This window comes from Heloderma suspectum, chromosome 4 (assembly GCF_057233095.1).
Source record: "Heloderma suspectum isolate Gila_16-S chromosome 4, 16-S_ref, whole genome shotgun sequence".
Lineage (NCBI taxonomy): Eukaryota > Metazoa > Chordata > Lepidosauria > Squamata > Helodermatidae > Heloderma > Heloderma suspectum.
In genome coordinates, this window is record NC_139461.1 from 166,414,914 (window position 1) to 166,441,700 (window position 26,787).

Below are 26,787 nucleotides of genomic sequence, written 5' to 3' on the forward strand. Positions count from 1 at the left end.
GTACAGACCTATACGAGGCAGTGGGACTGTTCTATACATGCTGCAAAGTGGGTTCAGAGAACAGACTCATGCCCCACCCACCACTGCCTCACATGCCATATATGCATTTGCTGTAATGTCTGAAATGGTGAATATGTGTAAACGCTCCATTGAGCATAGACACGACTACAGCATGAATGACTATGGCCAGGACTGACTTCTCCAGGAAAGAACGTGATTAGTGGATCAGATAGTTAGCCAGAAATGCTTTTTTCCAACTCTTTCTGGTTGTCCAACTGTGTCCTTCCCTGGAGAAGCCCTCCTTAGACATTGTAATTCATGCAGCACTTACCCCCCAGGTTGGATTACTGTAATGCACCCTAGATGGAGCTGCCCTTGGAGACAGTTCAGAAACTTTGATTGGCCCAGAATACTGCTGCCAGATTGTTATCAGGAGCTAGGAGGATGTACCATATTATGCTAATTCTATGCCAGCTTCACTGGCTGCCAGTTTGTTTCTAGGAACAATTCAAGGTGCTGCCGTTGAGAACTCCTAACCGGCCTGGGACCATGATATCTCAGGAATGGCTTCCTCCCATATTCTGCTCAAGAACTTAGCCTCTGAGGCCTGTCTTTTTGTTCCTCCCCCGACTCTACTGACAGAAGATTAGGTGATGGGGGTGAAAGAAAGGCCTTTTCCATCATGGCACTCAGATTGGCAAGGACCTAACAAGATGGCAAGGACCTAACAGAAGCAGAAGAGATAAAAAAAAAGGTGGCAAGAATATATGGAAGATCTGTATAGGAAGGATAATAAAATCGGGGATAGATTTGACGGTGTGGTCAGTGAGTTAGAGCCAGACATCCTGAAGAGTGAGGTTGAATGGGCCTTAAGAAGCATTGCTAATAACAAGGCAGCAGGAGACGACGGTATCCCAGCTGAACTGTTTAAAATCTTGCAAGATGATGCTGTCAAGGTGACGCATGCCATATGCCAGCAAATTTGGAAAACACAAGAATGGCCACCAGATTGGAAAAAATCAACTTATATCCCCATACCAAAAAAGGGAAACACTAAAGAATGTTCAAACTATTGAACAGTGGCACTTATTTCACATGCCAGTAAGGTAATGCTCAAGATCTTGCAAGGTAGACTCCAGCAATTCATGGAACGAGAATTGCCAGATGTACAAGCTGGGTTTAGAAAAGGCAGAGGAACTAGAGACCAAATTGCCAATATCCGCTGGATAATGGGGAAAGCCAGGGAGTTTTGGAAAAACATCTATTTCTGTTTCATTGACTATTCTAAAGCCTTTGACTGTGTGGATCATAATGGGGATACCAAGTCATCTTGTCTGGCTCCTGAGGAATCTGTATAACAACCAAGTAGCAACGGTAAGAACAGAGCACGGAACAACGGACTGGTTTAAGATTGGGAAAGGAGTACGGCAGGGTTGTATACTCTCACCCTACCTATTCAACCTGTACACAGAACACATCACACGACGTGCTGGGCTTGATGAATCCAAGGCTGGAGTTAAAATCGCTGGAAGAAATATTAACAATCTCAGATATGCAGATGATACCACTTTGATGGCTGAAAGCGAGGAGGAGCTGAGGAACCTCATGACGAAGGTGAAAGAAGAAAGTGCAAAAGCTGGGTTGCAGTTAAACCTCAAAAAAACCAAGATTGTGGCAACCAGCTTGATTGATCACTGGCAAACAGAGGGAGAAAACGTGGAGGCAGTGACAGACTTTGTCTTTCTAGGCGCAAAGATTACTGCAGACGCTGACTGCAGCCAGGAAATCAGAACACGTTTACTTCTTGGGAGGAGAGGAATGACAAAACTTGATAAAAGAGTGAAGAGCAGAGACATCACACTGACAACAAAGGTTCGCATAGTTGAAGCAATGGTATTCCCCGTAGTAACCTATGGCTGTGAGAGCTGGACCATAAGGAAGGCTGAGCGAAGGAAGATAGATGCTTTTGAACTGTGGTGCTGGAGGAAAATTCTGAGAGTGCCTTGGACTGCCAGAAGATCAAACCAGTCCATCTTCCAGGAAATAAAGCCAGACTGCTCACTTGAGGGAAGGATATTAAAGGCAAAACTGAAGTACTTTGGCCACATAATGAGAAGACAGGACACCCTGGAGAAGATGCTGATGCTAGGGAAAGTGGAAGGCCAAAGGAAGAGGGGCCGACCAAGGGCAAGATGGATGGAGGATATTCTGGAGGTGACAGACTCGACCTTGGGGGAGCTGGGGGTGGCGACGGCCAACAGGAAGCTCTGGCGTGGGCTGGTCCATGAAGTCACGAAGAGTCGTGACAAACAACAAACTCAGATTGTGAATTATCTCCCCAGAGACTGATGTCTGGCCCACTCATGGTTTGCTTTTGAGTGTGCATTGAAAACAGGATTATGTCGGTGGACAATTTTTTGCTAGGGCCTTTACTGAAGCTAGGGCTTTACTGTTTATGTTCTTCCTTTGTTGTTTGATTGTATTTTTAAAAGTTTATTTAGATTAGTCTTTATTTTATTGCTCTAAGCTGCCTTGAATTGCCATGTGCTTAGAAAGTCTGGATATACATTTTGTTATAAATAATAACACACAATCCTTACTTGTCAATTAACAGAGCATTGGGCTTATGTGAACTGCAGGGTTAGTGCATACATGCCATAGAGAAATTACAGGAATCAAATGCATTGAGGTGAGGTGAGGTGGCCTTTGAGTTACTGTTCCATCATATATTGAGTTTACCCAAGTTATCTTGTGGTGTACTTTTGAAAATCAGATTAAAGTTTACAAATGAATGTTTGAAAAAGTCACTGCTTGTTACTGTTTATATGGATAATGCTTTTTTCTTCTTTGTCTGTTATTAGATGCAGCCATGTACAACAATTCTGGAGCCCTTCCTGAGTCTTCAGTGACTCCCACTACTTATGGTATGTGTGATACCTTCTAGTAGCTTGGAATATGGACCACAGCACAAGTGGTCTAGCTGGAATATTGTGGAAGAGCTAATTAGTTGTCCAGGCAGCTTTTCTGATGACAGTGATTAATGGATGTTCTCAGAAACAGTGCCAGTAGGATCCATGGGGGGGGGGGGCGTCTGTGTGTGTGTGTGTGTGTGTGTGTATATATATATATATATATAAATAAAAATGGAGTAATAGCACAATACACAGGATCAGAAAAAGGCAGCAAAAAGGAGGAATGACACAATGTCATTTTATAAAGAAGGTACAAAGTATGAGGTTAAATATGTACAAAACATAGCATTGCAGATGTGCAAAGAAAGTTGATCATATAATTGCATAGGTGTTGGTTCAAGTTCAGCATAATATTTCCTCTTCACAGTCTCTCCTTCTTTCCTGGCTGACAATACCTTAGATGGGAAGAGGAGCTACTCTCTGGTTCTTTTCCAGTTGTGGCAAGAAAGGATGATATCCTAAGCACAGTTACTAGGAACCAAATACTGCTCCATTCAAGGCACATCCACACACAACAGACTTACACCGGGCTCTCCTATGGGAAGCCTTGGCAGTTCGCAGATGCCCCTTCCCTCCTTACATGCCACACGCCGAGCACTTTGGGGAAGTGTCCAATTACCCCTGCTTGGCAAAAGTGTCCCAATACCCAGACATTGCCACCAGATGTTAGATTAGGGTGACACTGTGTGTTTTTCTTTAAAGAATTATCTTACCTTGCTGGGCTAAGCACTAGCACACAGCTAGACATTCTTGTTCCCATTTTAACACCTAGTCATAACAATTACTGTCCTCTATCCTTTCCAGCAAGTGGTAAGCAATTTCAAAACCTGGCACTGGCCTGCACTTTGGCCTGTTTTCTCGTGCTACATATTTTTTGCAAAGAAAGTAGTTTATAAGCAAATTACAATAAGTAGGGTTTCTGTTTACAAGAGCCATAAAGGTGATGCTTTTGGTTGGCCCAAGCTGATGTAAGAGTAGCCCCTGTGCCTGGTCAGTTCACAGCAGTACTAAAGAGGAGGAGGAGGAGGAAAAGTATCAAAAGAGAACAGGGAAACCTCATCTGTCCAGGGAATCGAACAGTTTATCAGGTCCAAACTTATTTCCACTCAACAGGATCTTTCTTGGGGGCAACTAAAAACACATCCATAAAACACTTAGCATATAAAGCAAATATAAATGCCCTCTTCTCTTTACAACACTAAGGAGGCAACCCTATGAGATCTGCCCTGGATACTCTTAAGCCTTTGGACTCAGAGGCTTACAAGTATCCAGTGCAGAGCGGGAGGTGCCTCACACCTCCTGCTCAGCATTTTAGCTAGAGGGGTGTTTTCACCTGTCTAGCAGAGGCTTCGGGAGCAGGAGAGGAGGAGGCTGGGGATACGATGTAAGCAGTCCTGTCCCCACCCACTGGCATGCTCCCTTCCCCTCCTTCCGAGCGTGTGTTCGCGAGCTCTTGGATGCTGCTGGCATGGTTCCCTCCACACTGATGGGGAGGGGGCAGGGAACTCTGATTCCCAGCTCTGAGGTCATAGGTGTCTACGACCTTGGCACTGGGAATCTGAAACATCCTGTGGCCCCCCAGATGCTGTCTAGGGGCCATAGGATTGCTCCCTAAGACAGCAATCCCATGTCCCCTAGACAGCATCTGGGGGGCCATAGGATACTTTGGATTCCCAGATCCAAGCCTGGAGAAAGCACTCTGATCTTGGAGGAGGGAATCCGCACTCCTCCCCATCCCCCTCGCAGCTGGCATGGAAAGAACTATGCCAGCTGCCTCTCTGAGGTCAGAAACTTGACCGCAGAGAGGGGGTAAAGGGGCCATTCTAAAGGGGTGGGGCGGGGAGGGGAGGGGACTGGAGAGGCCAGGATACAACCTGTCCTGAGTCCCCTTCAGTCTCCTTCCTTCCCCCTCCGAAATGACCCAGCTAGACAGGCAAAAAAGCCCGTCTAGCAGAAATGCAGAGTGGGAGGAGTGGGGAGGCGACAGTTGCCTCAGTCACTCCTGCTCTGCACTGGATGCTTGTAACCCTCTGAGTCTGGAGGCTTACAAGCACTGAGGGTGTAAACAGTGGGTGTGCCCAGGATCACCCATGGAAAGTCAACAGGTAGTAAGTATATCCCTTATTCAGAAGAGTAAAGTGAAGCATGTTGTGAAATGAGACTAATCAACCAGCATATGACCTATTTTAGAGCAAGAAAAGCAATCCTCTTTCATGTTAAAAACACCAGCTCTGCATCTAGTCTGAAGTAAAAAAAAAACATAATGCAGTACTTCTCTCCATTGTGATTCATATTTAAAAATACATCTTGGGGCATTGATTATAGACAATTGTAGGCATCCTAGTTTTATACTAAAGGGACCAGTAAATGATGTTCCCCATACCTTCAGAAAAGGTATTTCTTATCAGCTTTACTCTATATATTTTTCTCTCAGCCTTTTTAAGCCTTTTCCCTTTCCTCTTCCTCCTGCTCTGCCTCTGTTCTTAGCTTCTTCTCATGCCTTCCACAGTAACTGTCCACATCTTTGTAAGGAGACCTACCTTCCTCTTTAAGAACCATGCCTCTAGTGAAAGGCTTCTATTCACAGTTTAGAGATAGGATTTTCAGTACTTAGAGGTAAGTGCAACAGCCAGCTCTTGACAGATTAAAGGGCTAAAGACCCTAACTCTGGTTACCACCTGCCTCCAGTTACTGCCTCTCTCCAAAGGTGGGGGGGACAACTCTAAAAAGGGCATCCAAGGATGGTCTTAATGTCTGGGCCTGTTTATGCAGGAGAGCACAGTACTTGAGGTACCCTGTTTCTAGGCTGCTTATGTCTCTAAAAGTTAAATCCAGCACTCTGAATTGTGCCTGGAAATGGACTGAGAGCCAGAGCAGTACACTTTATGGCTTGTCACTTGCAATATCACAGGCACTATCTAACAGATTAATTGACAAGCATCCATATTAATAGTGGAAATGCTCTTTATTCTTGATGGGCAATTGTCCTATCCAATTGGTAACTATTTAACAGGTGGTGCAATATTCATGCAATGATGCAGTCACTTTCCAGAATTCATACAACAAAAACAACCACAGTTGTGGCACCAGTTAGGGGGGAAATTGCATCTTCCCAGCAACTGCAGTTTTAACTGGTACAAAATATGGCAGCCAGGTTGGTCTCTGGGACACCCCATGGAGACCATATTATACTGGTTTTAAAATCTTTACACTGGCTGCCTATTTGTTTCCAAGCAAAATATAAAGTGCTGGTTCTTATCTTTAAGGCCTTACATGGTCTAGGCCCAAGGTACCTTAGGGAGTGCCTCCTCCCCTATGTCCCAGTCTGCCACCTAAGGTCCTCTGAGGGCTATCTGCTGTGGCTGCCTAATGTGAGATTGGCAGCCACACGCAGGAGGACCTTTTCCTTTGCCACCCCTCAGTTGTGGGATGACCTGCTGGTTGAAATGCACCTGCTGACCTCTTTGAAGGTTTTTAAGCAGGCATTAAAGACTGTTATTCCAGCAGGCCTTCCCTTTTTAGAACTCTCATTCCTCTTTGTTGATTCTTGTAAATTATTTTTATGCTGTGTTGTTTTTATTGTTGGTTTTTTTGTTAAATTGTTTTAAATTTTATATGCTGCCTAGAATATTTGTATATAGGCAGGTTATAAATTGAAATAATAATAATAATAATAATTGGTTTTAATGCTCGGGAAAATGCAATATTTCCACAACAGGAAGGAAATTTGGATCCTGTGTACTAATACACGTTGATTGGACTATAAACTGTCCGGGAAGACACTGAGAATACTTTTGAGGGGGAGGGGGTGAAACCCAGGACAAGAGATGGCAGCTTGCATAGGCAATAATGGTTTGTCAGCAGAGAGCCTTGGTTTCATAAATTCACCTAAAGCTCACAGTACATGGCCATCATTCATCTCCCTCTTCTAACAGATCCAACCCTCAAATTGGATGACAGCAATACCCGCATCCTGATCGGCTGCCTAGTGGCCATTATCTTTATCCTGGTAGCTATCATTGTAATCATCCTCTGGAGGCAGTTTTGGCAGAAAATGCTGGAAAAGGTAAGACTGCAGACAGATGCATGGCATGTCTTCATTACGAACATAATTGTGAACTGGGTGAATTGCCAAAGCGAATGGCTCGCTCAATGGCTGGAACTCGGGATTAACGTATTTTTATTGAACGTGGCTAATGAAGTGGCCTCCCATAGAAGGTAGCGTTTGAGGGCACACATGAAATATGGATTTTTTTTCCCCAAGTGTGCGTAGAAATGTACAGAAAATATGAGCTTAGTATCAAGATTTGAAACAATCCATTTAGGACCCCTTCAGTAACTGGATTTCGTTATGGGCCGATTTGCATGTAAAGATAAGCCACCCTGAAAATAAGCTACAGTGGATTGGTTGTTCTCTCACTAACCAACATTATTCCTGACACACAATCAGTCTGCAGCTTGCCGTGGCTTGTTTCCCTGTTGGTCCTCCCACCCACTCCCATCGTGTATCCCGTGGGCTTTTGCAGCACAGCCTCAGCACCTTATTCCACTACTCTGCTGATAAGCACAAATGTTTTTGTGGCTTTTTTTTCACCTTTGCACATATGTAAGGTTTTTTTTCACCTTCAGGGATGTTTGCAAAAATTAAACTTAAACAAAACTGGAGAGGCATTTGCACAAATTCGCTAAAGCACAGTAGCTACTATGCTTTAGAAAATTTGTGTAAATCTCCCAAAAGTTTTTTTTAAAAAAATTGCACAAGTCTCCTCAAAGGTGGGGGAAAAAGGTTAAATATGTGCAAATCTCCCAAAGATGAAAAAAAGGTGTTGCTGTCTAGGGAGTAAATTGACTAGTGTCATTTCAGGATGTAATAGAGGGGATATCATTAGTGAGATTGTGAGGAGTGAACAGGATTTTTGCCGCTATCTTGCCAGGCAGCTCTGTAGCACTTTCCAACAAACCATGCATAAGCCATCATGACAAGCCACTTTGAAAACAAGCCACCTTGAAGAACCCATCAATATGCCATGGTTTCTCAGGGCAGCTTGTGCATGGTTAACGAACCATACTGAGAAAACCATGCTGGGTTCAGACATCCTGAAATGAACAAGACTGACAAGCCACTATGGGTTGTTGTGTTCTGAGATCCAGGTCTATATGAGTTCACGCATAAAGAGAAGCCATTGTGTGTGAATTTCCCTGTGGGGTTTATCACTCTGACGCTAGCTGCCATTTTGAAAATTCTACCTATGTCCGGGGCCTGCTGCAGCTTGTCATTACGTTCAAACCTGGCGAGGGTGGGTGGTTGGGGTGGTTAACAAGCTGCCCGCAACCCTAAAACAGGCCATGGATTCTGGGTGGCTTGTTAACAACCCCAACAACCCACCTTTGCTGGGTTTGCACATAACAACAGGCTGCAATGTGTCCCCCCACCCCACGGCTTGAGTTATTAAAATACAAAATGGCAAGCCCCGCAAGGAAATTCACTCACGGTGGTTTGCTATTTTTTGTGAACAAGGCCTCTGTCTGTTAAGAGGACCAGAGCCAACTAAACGTTATGTGGGAGATGTGTTTACAGTCTCAGGATTTTGTTTGGAGGGGGTTAGTCTGAGAAGGAGCCTTGGAAGTTGCAACTGGAAAAGTGTCAGGGGAGGACATACACAATTCCCACCAGCTGTATACTCAAAATCACACCCTCAAGCTGTTATCCTATGCACAAGGGAAAAGATACAAGGACCCCATATTGTTCTCCCTACAGGGAGAAAAGCCCCTTGTGTTTGTCAGTTTTGAGTGGACAATGGTGGGACGAGAGAAGAGTAAGCTGCTTCACCACTGACCATTCCTCCTCTCAAGCTAGCAGCCCTGCACAACTGCTTTTCAGTAAACAGAAATGCCTGGGAGATATTCACACATGTCTCATATAACATCTAATCTGAACCTCAGGAAATTGTCCTGTCACAGACTCAGAATAATATATAGATGCAAATGTTTTGTGATGCAAAGATTGACATTTAATATTGATTTGGCATTTAATATTGATGTATTAATGATCACCACCACTCAGGATGAAAGGATTTCTCCCATTCTGTCCCTTTAGGGCACAGTCCTATGGGACTGCTACCCATCAGAAGGGAGCCTCCAATCTCAGAGGTTTCTGAGTATTCAGTGCTGTGCCAGGCTGCTGCTGGCGGGGTGGGAGGAGCAAAACAGATGGTTTTCGCCTCTCCATTTGCCTTTAAAAAAAAACCATCCTCTCCCCCTGGGGCAGGGGAGGGGGCTGGAGAGGTCATGGGATTTTTTGTATCCTGGCCTCTCCCTTCTCTGTCCACAAGAATGCCCCCTTTTTGACCTCTACAAGATCATCCAAGGCGACTTTTGTGACCTCAGAAAGCAAGCGGCTTGCTGCAGCAGCTGCAAGAGGGCTGGGCTGGGGAAGGGATGAGGTCTTTAAGTCCCCCTCCCAAAGTTGTAGGGGTGTCTATGGCTTTTGGATGGAGAATCCAAAAAATTAGGGCTGTGCGGGGACACCCCCGACCCGCTCCAGGGGCTGATCCAGTGCTTCCAAATTGGCCCCAACCCACCTCAGGCTGATGCAGGGCTGGGCCAACCCGCTTTGGCCTACGGATTCGAAGCATGATCTAGACAGCTGAAGCGCTCCCCCCAGCTGCATAAGCCCCACCCCACCCCCTGCCCAGCTGCATGAGCTCCCTGCTCCTCCTTACCTGGGCCTGCAGGGAGCGCCCACAGCCGCTGCCTTCTTGGAGGGAGTCGCCATTTTCTTTTAAAGTGGCGACTCTTCTTCTGGTAAGTAAATGGTGCAACAACTGAAGCCATGAACGGGCCGCCTACACAACATTACAGGCACAGATGGGCCATTTACGCCTGCAGTCTTGCGCAGATGGCCCCTTGACAGCTGCAGTCTATGCACCATTTACTTACTGGAAGAAGAAGAGTCGCCATGGCGACTCCCTCCAAGTCTGCGACAACTGCAGTGCTCCCCACGGGTCTAGGTAAAGAGCAGGGGGCTCACACAGCTGGGTGGTGGCTGCCCAGATCAGGTCGAAGTGGCCTGAAGCGCTTCAGGAGCGGTCCAACCTGCTTTGGGCCGCTTCAGGCTGCTTCCAACACGCTCTGAAACCAGACTGCTTTGGCCTGAATCACCTCTATCCACTTTGGGATTTGGGCCAAAGCCATGCACAGCCCTGCTTAAAATCCTGTGGACCCTGGGATGCTCTACAGGGACCATAGGATTGCTCTCATCTTATTTATTTTAACTACTGATATACCACTTGACATCATAAGATCTCGACGCCGATTACATTAAAAATACATAAAATACAATATAAAAGCCAATATAAAATAATAAATACATTAAAAATATTGCAGAAACAGTAAAACAGAGCAATGCAATTACACATTACTTGATAGTTCCTCTCACTCTGTCCTGCCTTCCACTCATCCTGAATTCTAGTTGAACTAGGAGAAGTTCTAGAATTAATTTTGGAATGGGAACCTCTGCAGTTTGCTACAACTTTCTGTTCCTTCCATTTGTTTGCATTTCCTCTCCACCTCCCCCACTGGCCATTATCAATATATATATATTTGCACTGACATAGCACTGCAAAAAGTCAGATGTATAATTGCATCAGAATTCTTTTTGTATGGTGTGTTACTGAAGTACTCCTGCACACACAAAATACCACACAAAAGAATCTTGACGCAATTATATATACTGTGACATTGTTTGATTTTGTATGGTGTTTTATCAGTCAGCATAAGTATACATGAATGTCAGTAAAACATCGCCCAAAAAGAATCTTGATGCAATCCTGCATACAATCAGAGGAATATAGCTTTTTGCTTACATGATTTATCAACACGCAGATATATATTGGTAATACAGAGGGCCAGTTCACATGGTCAAAATAAGCCACTGTGGCTTATTTAAGCCACCATGGTTTATTTAAATTACTGTGTGTTCCGGGGCACATGCGGGGCATGATTTCCATAATCACTGCCCAGGTGCAGCTTGTCATGTTGTCTGAACCCAAGCGGCATGGCTTGTTGGAAGGGGAAACAACCCTCCAATAACCCATAGGTTGTTGTAGGGTTATTGGAGGGTTGTTTCCCCCTCCAACAAGCCATGCTACCCAGGTTTGTACAACACAACAAACTGCGTCCTGGCAGTGATTATGAAAATTTCACTTGGCTGTAGCTTATTTCGATCGTGTGAACCAGGTAAACTGAATCCTGCAGCAAACTACATATGTGCAGTGCTCTGTACAAAATTCTGGGTGGTAAAACAAAACAATGGAGAATTGCTAATGCATTAAATGCCTCACATTAGAAATCAGGCCAGGCAATCTGGAACTCAGAAATCTGGGTTGAAAGGAATCCAGAAGAGGAGAATATTGGAAGTATCTGTAGCCATTACCATTTCGTGCATTTTTGGCGTACTAGAGCATTATGCTATAGTTGAAAGATTCTATGAAACTAATTATATTCATTGGGGTAGACCAGGGTTGGGCAACCTTTTTGGGGTTAAGGGCCGTATCCTTTGGGGGGAAAATGGTCATGGGCCATATACTTGTTTTTGCTGGTTTTATTTTTGGCTTTTATTGTTGTTTTTATTGCTATTTTATTTTGTTTATGTTTTATCGCTTTTAATATTTTAACTGTTTTTATGAATTTTGTTCTGTAAGCCACCTTGGGAGGGCTTCTGCCCTGATAGGCAGCCAAGAAATATTCTAAATAAATATATATATTTAAAAATATTGGTGGTGTTCAGGACCAAATCCAAAAATGGCTAGGGACACCCCCTTTCTCTCCCCTTCATTCATCCATCATCCGATCATTTTATTTTTCATTCATTTCTGACATACTCTTATCTCTGAGTTTTTCTACACGAGGCTGTTAACCTGCTGTATCTACTTTCGGTTTCGTCACAGAATTGAGAGGTGACCACTACACGAAAAACATTTCCTTTCCTGCTTGTCCGCTATATAACCTCTAGCTAGCACTGTGGTATAGTGGAATAGTGGAAATACACAAGTGGAAATAGCATTTTCGTTCACCTTCTCTAAATAATACTGCATTTTCCTTGCTCTAAAAAATACTCGCTGGAAGTGCTGTTTAAAAACAGAAGCAAAAGTGGAGGGTCACAACATTGTCTAAAGAACCCATAAACAACTGTGAATAGGAAATGATGAATGCACAATCAATGCCTCATGTAGAAAAGCTCTCTCACTCATAGAAAAGCTCTCTCATACATACTTTTGTAGAATCTCTCTCTCTCTCTCTCTCTCTTTGTCTCTCTCTCTCTTTCTCATACACTCACACACACTGTTCATCATCTCAGGGAGGTAGAGCAAACCTCAAACACTACCACCACTCTCTCCCTCCCTTTCTGTCTCTTTCACACTCATTCACACCTGGTAGACCTTTCTAAGGTTATCCTGTCCCACTTCGCTTTTTGTGAGTTCTGTACCTTTTAGCATAGCAGCATGCAAACTTATAGACTGGCCCAATGAAGAGCTCTAGGTTTTTATATAACCTAAAAGCTTGCATGCTCTTGCACAACAAACATTAGGAACATAAGATGAGCTATGCTGGATCAGACCAAAGGTCCATAATGGTTTGAACAGAAATGCCACCTTACTTTATCTTTGTGTCTATTCAGAAAGCCTCTCCCTCTTTGCCCATTCTATGGTGAGGACAAAATCCTCCCTGATGTGTTTTCTCCTGCCTTCTAGGCTTCTCGTAGGATGCTGGATGATGAAATGACTGTCAGCCTCTCTCTGCCCAGTGAGTCCAGTATGTTCAACCACAACCGCTCCACTTCGTCCAGTGAGCAAGAATCCAACTCCACTTATGACCGCATTTTCCCCCTGGGTCCAGACTACCAGGAGCCATCCCGCTTGATCCGCAAGCTGCCTGAATTCACCCCAGGGGAGGATGAGGCAGGTCAGAACAGCCAATGTTTGGAAAAAGACTATATTGATCTCTCTCCCACATCTGCTGCATCAGTCACCCTGGGGTACCAAACCCTGTCCTAATTTCAGCCTTTGATTATTTTTTTACCAGACCAAAGGGTCAATCAGATAGAAATGAGTTGAGAGCCAATGACCTAGACCAATAGTTGGAGCACTTACCCTTTCATCCTGCTGAGATAAGTGGTCATGTAAACTGCCTATGTGGCTAGAATGTTGAACCAAGCTCATTAGATGACTTTGGGCAAATAACCACCTCTCAGTCTATCTTACCTCACAGGGTTGTGGGGAGGATAAAATGTGATAACGCTTTGTATGCTGCCTTGAGCTCAAATTGATCACAAATGTGATAAATAAAAGAATAGCTGCATTTCTTTACGGACGTCTGGTGTGGAATTCACAGCTGCTTAGAAAAACTCTGAGCTGGTTTGCATGTAACGAGAAACTACTGTGGGTACTGTGGGTACATGGTTTGCATGTAACGAGAATTTCCCTATGGGGCTTCTTGTTGTTGTGGCGGCCACCATTTTGAATATTTGCAGGGTGGCAGGGGTGCGCTGTAGATTCTTATTATGCAGCAAGGGTGGATTGTTGGGGTGGTTGACCGGTGGCTTGTCAACCACCTCAACAACCCACCCTTTCCGGGCTCACATGTAAAGAGAAGCTATGGCACACCCCTGCTGCACCCCAAATATTCAAAGTGGTGGTGGCTGCTGCAACAAAAAGCGCCACAAGGAAGCCACCCACAGTAGCTTCTCATTCCATGCGAACCAGGCCTCTGTGTTTTATGAATGACTCAAGGTACTCTGCAAGGATGAGTGGTTGAAACACCTTGAAGTTGCTTGTTTGTTTAGACTAGGTATGTGTGCCTCTTGGAGAAATAATTGTGAAAACAGACCTGAGAGAACAACCCAGGGTAAACCATAGAATGGGGGCAGCCACGTTTGTTATTCATAGATCTGCCCCATTCCATATTCAAAACAGGAAATGGGGGTCTACTTTTTATGACAAAAGTTGCACGTGCATAAGAGGAGCTGAACGCCCACCCACCCCGCTGCCTTACCTCCTCGTGCTCTGCTCTGTTGCGTTATGTAGTTTTCTCCCCATTAGAAATGTGAAGGCCTTGGAAAAATTCGGGGGGGGAAATGTTCTCCATTTTTTCCCCAAGGACCATTTTTGCTTTCTTTTGTGAAAAAATTGAACAGCTTTGGATTATGAAATATTTTCTTTTAGAATGTAAGACAATGTGTTTATATATTGTTACCCAGCCCTTACTCCCCCCTCATCATTTCTAAAAAAATCTATGTAATAAGAAAACATGTATAGAAAGACTAAAAATTAAAAATGAGCATCTCTACACCAGTCTAAGATCCCACATTTAAAACGGGGCTTTCTGCTTCCGTTTTAAATTCAGGATCACGATGGACTCCCTTTACACGCGCTTCCTTCCCCCTCCTTTTCCCCCTTATCTGAGTCTTCCATATGTTTCACTATACAGCTGTTACATGGCGCTGTGGTCTAGCCCCTCTTCTTGTGGGTTTTTCACTTTTTATGGAGGGAACTCAAGCAGAACTCAAGTGCTGTAATTTGATAGCTCATTATCTCTGATCTTTTAAAAAATGGAATAAAGGTCATTTAATACAGGACATGCCCTGGAGGTTGACAACATTGTCTAAAGGACCCGCCAATGTCCATGAGTAGCCAATCTCAATAGCAGGATAAAAACTCCGTGTGACAAAGCCCAGCGTCTGGAAATAATGAAGCCATGGAGGATTTTTTTTTAATCCTCTCTATAAGATTCCCAGCATAGTTATATCTTCCATTCCTTATACAATTATTGATCTAATGTATCTTTTACTGATAGATATTTAGGGATACTCCAAGCCATGCTCAGTTTTCCAGCATGTGAGTAGAGTCACCATATCATCATATGAAAGAAAATGAGCATTCTTGACAGTTTGGGTCTTGTTCTACAGAGTCCAATGTTTCTGGGTTTGTTCTGGTTAGATGGTATAGCAGTCAAGTACTGTAGTTCTAATCTAAAACTTACATGTGAAAAAAAACCTGTAGCTTATCCTGCCACTGTCACCAGATGCAATGGAACAGCATGTGAGTTATCCCACCTATGTTCCTTTTCTTAAAAAAAATAATAACTTTGAGGCTCGGGTCTACAGAACTGACTGTGAGTTTTAATAAAGTTCTCAATTAGACCTCACCAATAGGGAATGCTGCCTCAGCTATAAAATCATTTAACTGCTGCCACTAGAATAAACCCTCTCTACCTAAAAGAAGCCCAGTAGCCTGGTTCCTATGGTGTAGGCATGGGACTGACACTACCACTAGAGACAACCTTTCAAAATGAACAAAAAATAAGATGTTAATTAACAGAAATTATTTACAAAAGTGAATAAAATGTAACTCTTCAAATAATAGGTTGAGATTGCTTAAAGGTTCTTAAATTAAATATGGTTACTTACCTTTCCTAAGCTGAGTCTTTCCCAGCTAAATGAAACTCCAATAGCTTTTCCGTTAGATCAGATTCCCCTAAGCTCCACCCCACAAACAGGAGAAGGTTTAGGAATTTTCCTAAACTTCCTTACAAACAGGAACAGATGTTGTACACCAGTCTTCCTCTGCCTCCAGTTCTTCCTGCTTCTTCTGGCTTCTAGGATGATTCAGATGTTTTAGGGACTATTTGTTGAAGTTCCCTAAAGAAGATTCCAAAACTGACACTAGTCAGCACAGGTTGAATCCGTATTTCCTGATGCGCCCTGATGCGCCCAGGAGCACCTCTGTTTTGTCTGGATTCATCTTCAATTTTGTTGCCCTTATCCAGTCCATTATCAACATCAGACACCGAATCAGACCTAAAACAGCTTCCTTGGATTTGGATGGAAAGGAGAAGTAGAGGGCTTCTCCACACAGAGGCTTTTTGTCCCACAATTTTACAGGGGTTTCAGCTTTTGGCTTCTTTCCAGGATTAAGATCATGCATTACATGCACTTCCCTCCCCCCACTTTTCCCACTTTATCAGTAAGTTCTATCTGTTTCATTTATGCAGTCACTAGATGGCGCTGTGGTCTAGCACCTCTTATTGTGGAGACTCCTTTTTTCACAGAGAAATGGAAAATGGATCATTTTGTTACTACATTATTTCCATTTCAAATTAAGCTGTGGAAATGCTTGGAAGTATGAGAGAGGCGCTGGAGGTTGATGATGTCATGTAAAGGATCCGCAGACTTCTGTGAGTGACCAATCTCAATTGCAGGATAAAAGCCCCACGTGGAGAAGCGCAGAGTTAGGTGTCATCGGTATACTGGTTGGCACCCCCAACCCCCAAACTCCAGACAATCTCTCCCAGCAGTTGCATGTATATGTTAAATAGCAGGTAGGATAAGATGGAAGCCTGAGGGCTACCACAGGCCAGGCGCCATAGCACCGAACAGGAATCCCCCAGCACCATCTCCTGAGATTGCCCCTCCAAGAAGGACTGGAACCACCATTTAACAGTGCCTCCCAGTCCCATCTCAGACAGACACTTCAGAAGGATACTATGGTCGAAGGAATCAAAAGCCACTGAGAGGTCCAGCAAAACCAACAGAGACACACTCCCCCTGTCCAGTTCCTGGCGTAGATCATTCACCAAGCGGTCTCTGTCCCATAAGCAGGCTTAAAGCCAGACTGAAATAAATCTAGATAATCCACGTCATCCAGAAATCCCTGGAGTTGAGAAGCCACCACACACTCCAGCACCTTGCCCAAGAATGGAATATTAGAGACTGGCCAGAAATTATCCAATATAGTGGAGTTCAGGGAGATTTTTTTTTTAAACAAAGGTAAATCATAGCCTCTTTTAGGGAAGACAGGACCACACCTTGCTATAAAGAGGTGTTCACCATTATCCTTTCCCATTCAGCCAGTCCCCCTGGCTGCTTTTATAATGCATATAATGTTTCATATGTTCCTAAAGCAGCTGTTCCCAACCTGGTGCCCCCCGATGTTTTAGACTAAAATGCCCAGCATTCCTGACCATTGGCCATGCTGCCTGAGGCTGATGGGAGCTGAAGTCCAAAATATTTCTAGGGTACCAGGTTGGGGAAGGCTGTCCTAAGGCAACAAAGTAACTTTAGATCTGTAATGAGTGCTACAAAATAAGTATTGCTTATTGTCCATTTCCCCCCAAATTTTCATTTTTTTCAGAACCCTTATGGAAAAAAAACACTTTTTTCCCATGGCTTCAAAATTTCCAGAAATTTTACATCTCTGCTCCCCAGCTGGGCTCACCTCAGGTATCTGAGCTGGGCAGGGGAGAGAAGTGTCTCGCCGGGGTCGGGAAGGAGAAGAAGTAAGGGGAGGTAGGGTGGGAAGGATTCTGCTCCAGTTACCTGTGCACCTTTTTGCTATGAACGATGCTAAACACACACACCACTTTAGATATGAACAGGGCAGGCACATGAACGACATGTGTGGCTGCTGCCGCCACATCTAACTAGTCAGCCTTACAAGCCTAGTGTCTGTGTGGTGGAAGTGGGAACATAAGGAGAAGGATGTACACACCTGGACTGTAGCTTCTGCAAATACTTGTCCCTGACTCTAAAAGATTTAAACCTCGATATTTTTTGAGACAGTGCACTCCTTTTATATTGTCTATGGTTATAACAGACAACCAGATTCACTGGAAAAAGAAAAGAAAACCAAGGGCCAAAGCTGATCATCCCCAGTGGTGAGACAGTGGCCCCATCTACACAAGCCTTTTACTCCAGGGCAGCTGCGAGTCAAGGTCCTTCAGGACAGACGATATAGTCACCACTTCGCAGCCATCCGTGGTTTTCTCCCGGAAAATGCAGATTTCCAAGGAAGCGTTTTGCTGCGATGTTTTTGGTTTGCTGCAGATTTCCCGCGGTTGCGAGCTGTCTGTCCCTTCCCCAAACTGACTTCGCATTTTGCGGTGGGTGTGTTGTAGGCATGCATAGTGCTTGCATCACTCTGTGACTCCCCATTACTCCCCCTTTCCCTTTGCAGCTGCACAGTTACAGAGGCACAGAAGAGGCATTTTCATTTATTTAATCACACCTTTGCACATTTTTGCAGCTTTATATCTTCGCAATGCTTGCTTTCGGACTCAGGGCCCAAGGACCAGGGGAGTCTTGGGGGAGAACTAGCTTCGTTCCATCCTCCATTTCGGAGCGATGGGTAGGCATGTACCTCTCATGCCTTGTGAGTGCGAACCATCACGAGAGACTCAGGCTGGGGAACTAAAAACAGTTGGCATGGAAATGAAGGAGCACAGAACACCCACATTTTATCTAACGAGGGACAGACGGACACAACAGAACCCCTAAAATACAAAACAGCCACTGAAATGTCACCCCCCCATGCTCATAGGCCTGCACAGCAGTGCATTAAAATATAATCGCAAAAAAAAGGGCATGGCTGAGTCTGTTAGGGAAGCCCACAGTAAATTGTGAGTATATAGCATCAGAAGCTAATTCGAAGCTGAAATGCTGCACAGTTGCAATGGAGTGAAGGGTGAAAGTGGTGCCATGTAGATAGGGCCATGGTTCTTTAATGGACAGCAAAAGAGAGGGTGATTTGTCTAGAATCACCCAATAAGAAGACTAGGGTTAAGCAATAATTTGAAAAAGATGTTCTTAGAAAGGCCTTTTCATTGAAGGGCCAAAAAAAAGTGTTGAGAATCACAGATTTTAGTGTTACCTTTCTTTTCGTTTTTTTAAAGCAAGTTTCTAGCTCTTATGATTGCAAAGATACCTTTGTAAGTTTGAGCAATCTTTGCTGAATCTGTAAAGAAAAAGAATTGTTGTTGTTGTTATTGTTATTGTTATTATTAGCATTAGCATTTATATACCGTTTTCAGGTACAGAATTTCCCAAATGTATTTACAAAATTTTGAAACAATGCAATATCAGTACGGTTGAATGCAATACAACAGAAGCAGATCTTAACAGATGAACTTTTAAAAAGCCACACAAGCCCCCCAGTCAAACTAATGATCCTAAAAAGCTGGGCAGATAAAAAGATCTCCATCTCGTGACAAAGATCCATCTGATCTATGTGAGAGGCTTCCCCCCCTCATCATTATAACACATGGCTACCTGACATAGCACACAACACTCTTCCTAATCTGTTTTCTCACACTGGGCATCTCTACACCAGAATAAAATCCTGCATTTAAAACGGGGTCTTCTCCTTCCGTTTTAAATGCAGGATCACGACTCCCTCTTTCACCCGCTTCTTTCCCTGCCCCTTCCCCCCTCCTTCTCCCCGTATCTGAGTCTGCCATTATCTTTCATTGATCTCGCTCCTCTTCTCGCCGCTTTTACTCTTTTCACAGAGCAAACTGGAGTGGAATACAACGAGGTAATTTGATAGCTCATGATCTGTAATCTATTTAAAAATGGATCAAAGGGCATTTAGTGCAGGAGACGCCTTGAATGATCACGGCGTCATGTAAAGAGCCTGCAAACTTCCATGAAGGAGCAATCTCAATTGCAGGATAAAAGCTCAGTATGAAAGGAGCCCACTATTTCACCCCTTATATCCTGGAATTTCCAAGACCGCTGGCCGTCATGTGGTTTACTTGTGGACTTTGTGCTGTGTGGGTGCTATCACTGCGGTTTTGTTTACTTCTCCTGGTGGGACTGGCTTCACTTGCAGAACTTTGGCAATAGCTCCTCCCTTGGTGGGGGCAGGAAATGCATCTATCTGCAGTTTCCTGCTATCCTGCGGGGTGGATCAGATCCACCAATTAAAATAATATATATTGGGATTCACGTTCTTCCTGCCCACCTCTGGATCTGTGAGGATGGGAGTTGTAGGTAAGAAAAAAAAGCCCTACATCCTCTTCCTTTCTTGCTTGCTCTCGCACAGCTGCCTAGAAAAATGGTACCTCAGTGCTGCCCTCCCCAAGGAAAGAGCAGGGAATGAAAGGAGAGGAAGAGGAGGGAGACATAAGGGTGGTGGCAAAGCTGGGCGCTGCTATGCAAGAGCAGCACCCCCCTTCCTTTTCCTTCTTTTCCTCTGTCTTTTTGTTTGTTTGTTTTTCATGGTACTTTTGACTGCACACATATGGTGGAGCAGAGCTTTGAACTGTCATTTTTAAACCTCCGTTGCTTCACACCATTGCAGGAGTGCATTCTGTCAGCTGAGTCAAACAAGAAAAGAAAGAAACCAGAAGCAGCACCCCTCCCACTTCTAATGCAATCCAAGCTCCACAAAGCAACAAGTGGCACAAACCTGGCATTATGAACTTACACAACTACCCTCACGTGACCTTTCAATCTCCTCCTCCTCCTCCCACAGTCAAAACGCTATGCAATTTTTTGAGACCCATGATCGTGTTATAAAGACATTGGACACTGTGCAGTATTCATTGGCTGGGCTGCCCCTCCGTGTTCATTTCTCTAAAGCTAAAAGTATCCTTGACCAGGATGCTGGCATCCATAGCCGATGTGGAAAAACACTCATCTTTCCCTGGACTTCCCTATTCCTCCCAGGCAAGAAACCTGGGAGATATGAGAAATCTGGCAGCTATGGCCAAAGCCATCTCCCCTTGACATTAACACTTTTCTAAAGCTTCATCTCCCAGCCCAAAAGGTGAGAAGAAGGATATTCTTGTTTACATGCTGACTGCAGAAACTTGATGGGCAGCCAGCCTTGCCCCACCCCCTCTGGCCAAACATAATAAAATGGAATAGTGTTCTTTATTCCTTTCTCTCATGGGTGCTCCATCAACATGACTATCCAAAGGTGCTGTGTGTGCTGCAACTCTCCATGTGACTCCTGTGTGTGAGTATGATACTTCAAAGAGTTGAGTGTAGCTTAGCCACTTTTTACTTTGTTTATGTTAAGTACCTACTCTTCCTTCTTTTCTTATCTTGTATTATATTCCTTTAATAAATACCTGCTCTTAATTTGGACTGGAGATTTTGAAAAGAGTTTCCATCCACTGGATGAAATGCATGCGCAACTGGACTACCTCACAAGGCCGTTGTGGCATGGGATTTTCTTTACACTTGCCCATAGTGAGTTTGACATGCTCTGCAGCTTGCTGTAGGTAGTACTTTTTGCAGCTCCCTTTCCCTGCTGCATCACCAGCTGGCATCTCTCCAAAGTTACATTGACTAAGCCCTGGCCTGTTGGTCTCAGCTTTTCTTCTCCTTTGTCTTTTTTTCCCAGGCTGCAGTGGGATCACCAAGCCAGCCCAGCCCAGTGGGGCTGAAGGGGTCCCCCATTATGCAGAGGCAGACATTGTGAACCTGCAGGGGGTGACTGGCAGCAACACCTATTCTGTCCCTGAAATTACCATGGACTTGCTGTCTGGCAAAGATGTGGCTGTGGCTGAGTTTCCTAGGAAGCTGCTGACTTTCAAGGAGAAGCTGGGAGAAGGCCAGTTTGGAGAGGTGAGAACTCATTGCGCTTTTTCCTTACAGTACATATACCTTCTAGAAAGAGTTACAGAAAGTACTGCTGCAACTGGAGATGGATGATGAAAACTAGGGAGCTACATGGAAACAGTATGAGAAGTGCTTCCATGTTATATCTGGATTTTCATGACATTGCTTTTGGTCCATCAGGGGCACACGAAGCAAGACAAGCAGAGTACACACCACCTAAAAACCCGCTTTCACATGTCACACAGCACTTGAAACCGCCATACTTCAGGGTTGGGTGGGCTAAGTCCAGCCAGTAGAACTGAATGTCATCAATGCATAGGTGCTGCTCAGTGAATAAGAGAGGTTTGTTCTCTGCCCCTGTCTGTGCTCCCCTGCTCAAGGAAGTTTAATGGAAGCACTGAATTAAGCCCTTGTAATTTACCCCACACCTCTCCCCTCTCATCTACCATTGGGATATTGTGAAAGATTTAAAAGGCACTACTGTATTATTGTGAATGGGAAAAATAGCCCGCATAATGTGAATTGGTAAAGCAGCTACTGAGCTATTGTGAATGCTTCAAACAGCGCCTCTGCGCTATTGTGAATAGGAAAAACAGCCTACATAATGTGAACGGGTAAAGCAGCTACTGCAGCAGTGTGATATCGCGCTATAGTGTGATTCCGATATCACGAAGTTACAGTTCGTTTACCTTCTCATGTTTCCTTTTAATGTGAAATGATACTGTGAAACTGCACAATAGCAAAATAGCGCTACTGCAATATCGCACTAACTAAAAATACACAGAGGAGACATAAAGGGGAGGGCCAGTGGCATCAGCCTGCAATACTGCAATTTCACAGTAGCACTACTGCAGTACAGCGCTAACTAGAGATACACACGGGAGATGTAAATGGGAGGGCCAGCAGCAAGAACCTGCAGTAGCGCTTTAGTTGTACTAGGTTTAATTGCAGTAGGTTTTAATTGTGAACGGCCTAGAGAGTCTCAGCTATTGGGCAGTCTAAAAATGTAATAAATAATAAAAATAATAAAATACCGCTATTTTGCACTAGCACTACTATGATATAGTGCGTAATAAGGAATAAACAGCACTACTGCAATATAGTGTAAATAAATAAACAGAGGAGAAGGGGAGGTTGATGGCGAGAGCCTCAAACAGCGCTATCAAGAAATAGCGCTACTGTGGGAAGCCTAACCTGAGTCCAAAGCACGCTAGTGCAAATGGTGGGGGAAAAGGAATGGGGGGGGAGGGGGAAAGGGGTGGCCCTACCCCTTGACCAGGTCACAGCCAGATCACAGACACACCCCTAGGCATGCCTACCATGCTGGCTTTAATTTGGGGGTATGTGGCACACTACGGCGGAACCATGTGGGAAACTCATTTAAGGAAAAAACACGCACTAAAATGACTCTTCGAAAATGCACCTTTTTGAGAGGGAAGCTGCATGGTTGCTGTGGGGTGGTGATAATGTCATGTATCTTGAACAACCATGAAATTCTCTCACTCTGCACTAAATCACCTGTGTAGATTGGGCCCCAGGTCCTATGCGATACAGTGTTACCACAGAGACAGAAAAAGTCCATCGCCATTTTTACTGATACTGCAGGAACTAGTTTTCCACTGTAACTACCAATGCAAAGCACATGAGGCTTTTACCGTAGTAGCGACGAGGGATAGAGTGATGCCACTCTGTGCCAACAGAGAATCATTCACAATGGCAACTTTCAATTTTTACAGAAAGTTGAGATTTTATCTACTTTGTATTTTAAAAAATTGTATCATGCCCTTTAAGAACATAATTCTTTCCAAGGCAGCTACTAATAATACAACCCATTTAAATGGCAAGGCATAAGAATAACAATATACAAAGGGTTAAAAGTCAGATAAAACAAAAACTAGTAAAATACAAAGCAGGTAAAGTATCAGTCTTTAAAAGGCTTAGGAAAATAAAAAGCGTTGTGCTTTACTCTAGTCTTTTGTTTCTTGTGGTACATACATTATCCACTATCCCTGCTGGTAAATAAGTTTTGCCATTTATTATGGTGTTTCCAAAGCCTGTTTGAGCAGAGGTGAAAGGGGGACAAAAGAATTGTGTGTGTACATCAAGTTCCCCAATGCCCTCTGGCACGCCACTTTCAACTCTCTTAAAAACTAAGTGGTGTGACAGAGATGTTCTTGCCCTATGTATGTTGTTCAGTCGTTCAGTCGTGTCCGACTCTTCGTGACCCCATGGCCCATAGCACGCCAGGCCTTCCTGTCCTGCGCTGTCTCCCGGAGTGTGCTCAAGTTCATATTCATTGCATCCGTGATGCTATCTAGCCATCTCATCCTCTGCCGTCCCCTTCTCCTTTTGCCTTCAGTCTTTCCCAGCATCAGGGTCTTTTCCAGAGAGTTTTCTCTTCGCATTAGGTGGCCAAAATATTTGAGCTTCAGCTTCAGTATCTGTCCTTCCAATGAGCACTCAGGGTTGATTTCCTTTAGTATGGACTGATTTGACCTCCTTGCAGTCCAGGGGACTCGTAAGAGTCTTCTCCAGCACCACAGTTTGAAAGCATCAATTCTTCGGCGCTCAGCCTTCCTTATAGTCCAGCTCTCACAGCCATACATTACTACTGGGAAAACCATAGCTTTGATTAGACGGACCTTTGTCGGCAAGGTGATGTCTCTGCTTCTTACTATGCTGTCTAGGTGTGCCATAGCTTTCCTCCCAAGGAGCAAGCGTCTTTGAATTTCATGGCTACAGTCACCGTCTGCGGTGATCTTGGAGCCCAAGAAAGTAAAATCTGTCACTGCTTCCATTTCTTCCCCTTCTATATGCCAGGAAGTGATGGGGCCAGATGCCATGATCTTCGTTTTTTTAATGTTGAGTTTCAAACCAGCTTTTGCACTCTCCTCTTTCACCCTCAACAAGAGGCTCTTGAGATCCTCTTCGCTTTCTGCCATTAGGGTGGTATCATCTGCATATTGGAGGTTGTTGATAATTCTCCCAGCAATCTTAATTCCGACCTCTGATTCATCCAACCCGGCATTTCTCATGATGTACTCTGCATATAAGTTAAATAAGCAGGGTGACAATATGAAGCCTTGTCGTACTCCTTTCCCAATTTTGAACCAATCGGTTGTTCCATGTCTGGTTCTTACTGTTGCTTCTTGACCTTCGTACAGGTTTCTCAGGAGACAGGTAAGGTGGTCTGGTACTCCCATCACTTTAAGAATTTGCCACAGTTTGTTGTGATCCACACAATCAAAGGCTTTAGCGTAGTCAATGAAGCAGAAATAGACGCTTTTCTGGAATTCTGTTGCTTTCTCCATGATTCAGCGAATGTTGGCGATTTGATCTCTAGTTCCTCTGCCTCTTTGGAACCCAGCTTGTACTTCCGGTAGTTCTCGGTTCGCATACTGCTGAAGCCTAGCTTGTAGGATTTTGAGCATCACCTTGCTGGCATGTGAAATGAGCGCAATTGTGCGGTAGTTTGAACACTCTTTGGCGTTGCCCTTCTTTGGAATTGGAATGTAAACTGACCTTTTCCAGTCTTGCGGCCATTGTTGAGTGTTCCAAATTTGTTGGCATATTGAATGCAGCACTTTAACAGCATCATCTTTTAGGATTTTAAATAGCTCAGCTGGAATACTGTCATCTCCGCTAGCTTTGTTGTTAGTAATGCTTCCTAAGGCCCACTTGACTTCACTTTCTAGGATGTCCGGCTCAAGTTCAGTGACTGCACTATCATGGCTATCAGGGACATTCAGATCTTTCCTGTATAGTTCTTCTGTGTATTCTTGCCACCTCTTCTTAATCTCATCTGCTTCTGTTAGGTCCCTGCCTTCTTTGTCCTTTATCATGCCCATCTTTGCACAAAATGTTCCCTTGAGATCTCCGATTTTCTTGAAGAGATCTCTAGTCTTTCCCATTCTGTTGTTTTCCTCGATTTCTTTGCATTGTTCATTTAAGAAGGCCTTCTTGTCTCTCCTTGCAATTCTCTGGAACTCTGCATTCAGTTGGATATATCTTCCCCTTTCTCCCTTGCTTTTCGCTTCCCTTCTTTCCTCAGCTACTTGTAAACCCTCATCAGACAGCCACTTGGCTTTATTGCATTTCTTTTTCTTTGGGATGGATTGAGTTGCTGCCTCCTGAACAATGTTACGGACCTCCATCCATAGTTCCTCAGGCACTCTGTCTATCAGGTCTAATCCCTGAAATCTATTCCTCACCTCCACTGTGTATTCATAAGGGATATGATTTAGGTCATACCTGAATGGTTTAGTGGTTTTCCCTACATTCTTCAATTTAAGCCGAAATTTTGCTAGAAGCAGCTCATGATCTGAGCCCCAGTCAGCTCCAGGTCTTGTTTTGACTGACTGTATAGAGCTTCTCCATCTTTGGCTGCAAAGGACATAATCAATCTGATTTCGATATTGACCATCTGGTGATGTCCATGTGTAGAGTCGTCTCTTGTGCTGTTGGAAAAGAGTGTTTGCTATGATCAGCGTGTTCTCTTGGCAAAACTCTATTAGCCTTTGTCCTGCTTCATTTTGTACACCAAGGCCATGCTTGCCTGTTATCCCGGTGATTTCTTGACTTCCTACTTTAGCATTCCAATCCCCTATGATGAAGAGGACATCTTTTTTCGGTGTTAGTTCTAGAAGGTGTTGTAGGTCTTCATAGAACCGATCAACCTCAGCTTCTTCGGCCTCAGTGGTTGGGCCATAGACTTGAATTACTGTGATGTTGAATGGTTTGCCTTGGATTCGTACTGAAATCATTCTATCGTTTTTGAGATTGTACCCCAGTACTGCTTTTCCCACCCTTTTGTTGACTATGAGTGCTACTCCATTTCTTCTAAGGGATTCTTGCCCACAATAGTAGATATGATGGTCACCTGAATTAAATTCGCCCATGCCTGTCCATTTTAGTTCGCTGATTCCCAAGATGTCGATGTTCAATCTTGCCATCTCATGTTTGACCACCTCCAGCTTACCTTGCTTCATTGATCTTACATTCCAGGTTCCTAAACAAAATTGTTCTTTACAGCATCGGATTTTCTTTTCACCCCCAGACACATCCACAGCTGAGTGTCCTTTCGGCTTTGGCCCAGCCGCTTCACTCTTTCTGGCGCTACTAGGAAATACCCTCTGCTCTTCCCCAGTAGTATATTGGACACCTTCGGACCTGAGGGGCTCATCTTCCGGTGTCATCTCTTTTAGCCTTGTGTTACATTCCATGGGATTTTCTTGGCAGGAATACTGGAGTGGGTTGCCATTTCCTTCTCCAGTGGACCACATTTTGTCAGAACTCTCTGCCATGACCTGTCCGTCTTGGGTGGCCACGCACGGCATAGCTTTTGGCTTCCCTGAGTTACGCAAGCCCCTTCACCACAACAAGGCAGCGATCCATGAAGGGGGCCCTATGTAT

General features: G+C 44.2%; 1 protein-coding gene across 1 annotated transcript in view; it reads left to right on the forward strand.

Moving 5' to 3' along the window:
• Positions 1–26,787, forward strand: part of DDR2 (discoidin domain receptor tyrosine kinase 2) — an 81,788-nt gene that overhangs the window by 40,775 nt on the left and 14,226 nt on the right. Inside the window, exons 9-12 of the mRNA XM_084851135.1 lie at positions 2,862–2,924; positions 6,908–7,038; positions 12,725–12,935; positions 21,158–21,381. Of these exons, the coding sequence (XP_084707261.1) occupies positions 2,862–2,924; positions 6,908–7,038; positions 12,725–12,935; positions 21,158–21,381 (629 nt within the window). The remainder of the gene's footprint in view (positions 1–2,861; positions 2,925–6,907; positions 7,039–12,724; positions 12,936–21,157; positions 21,382–26,787) is intronic.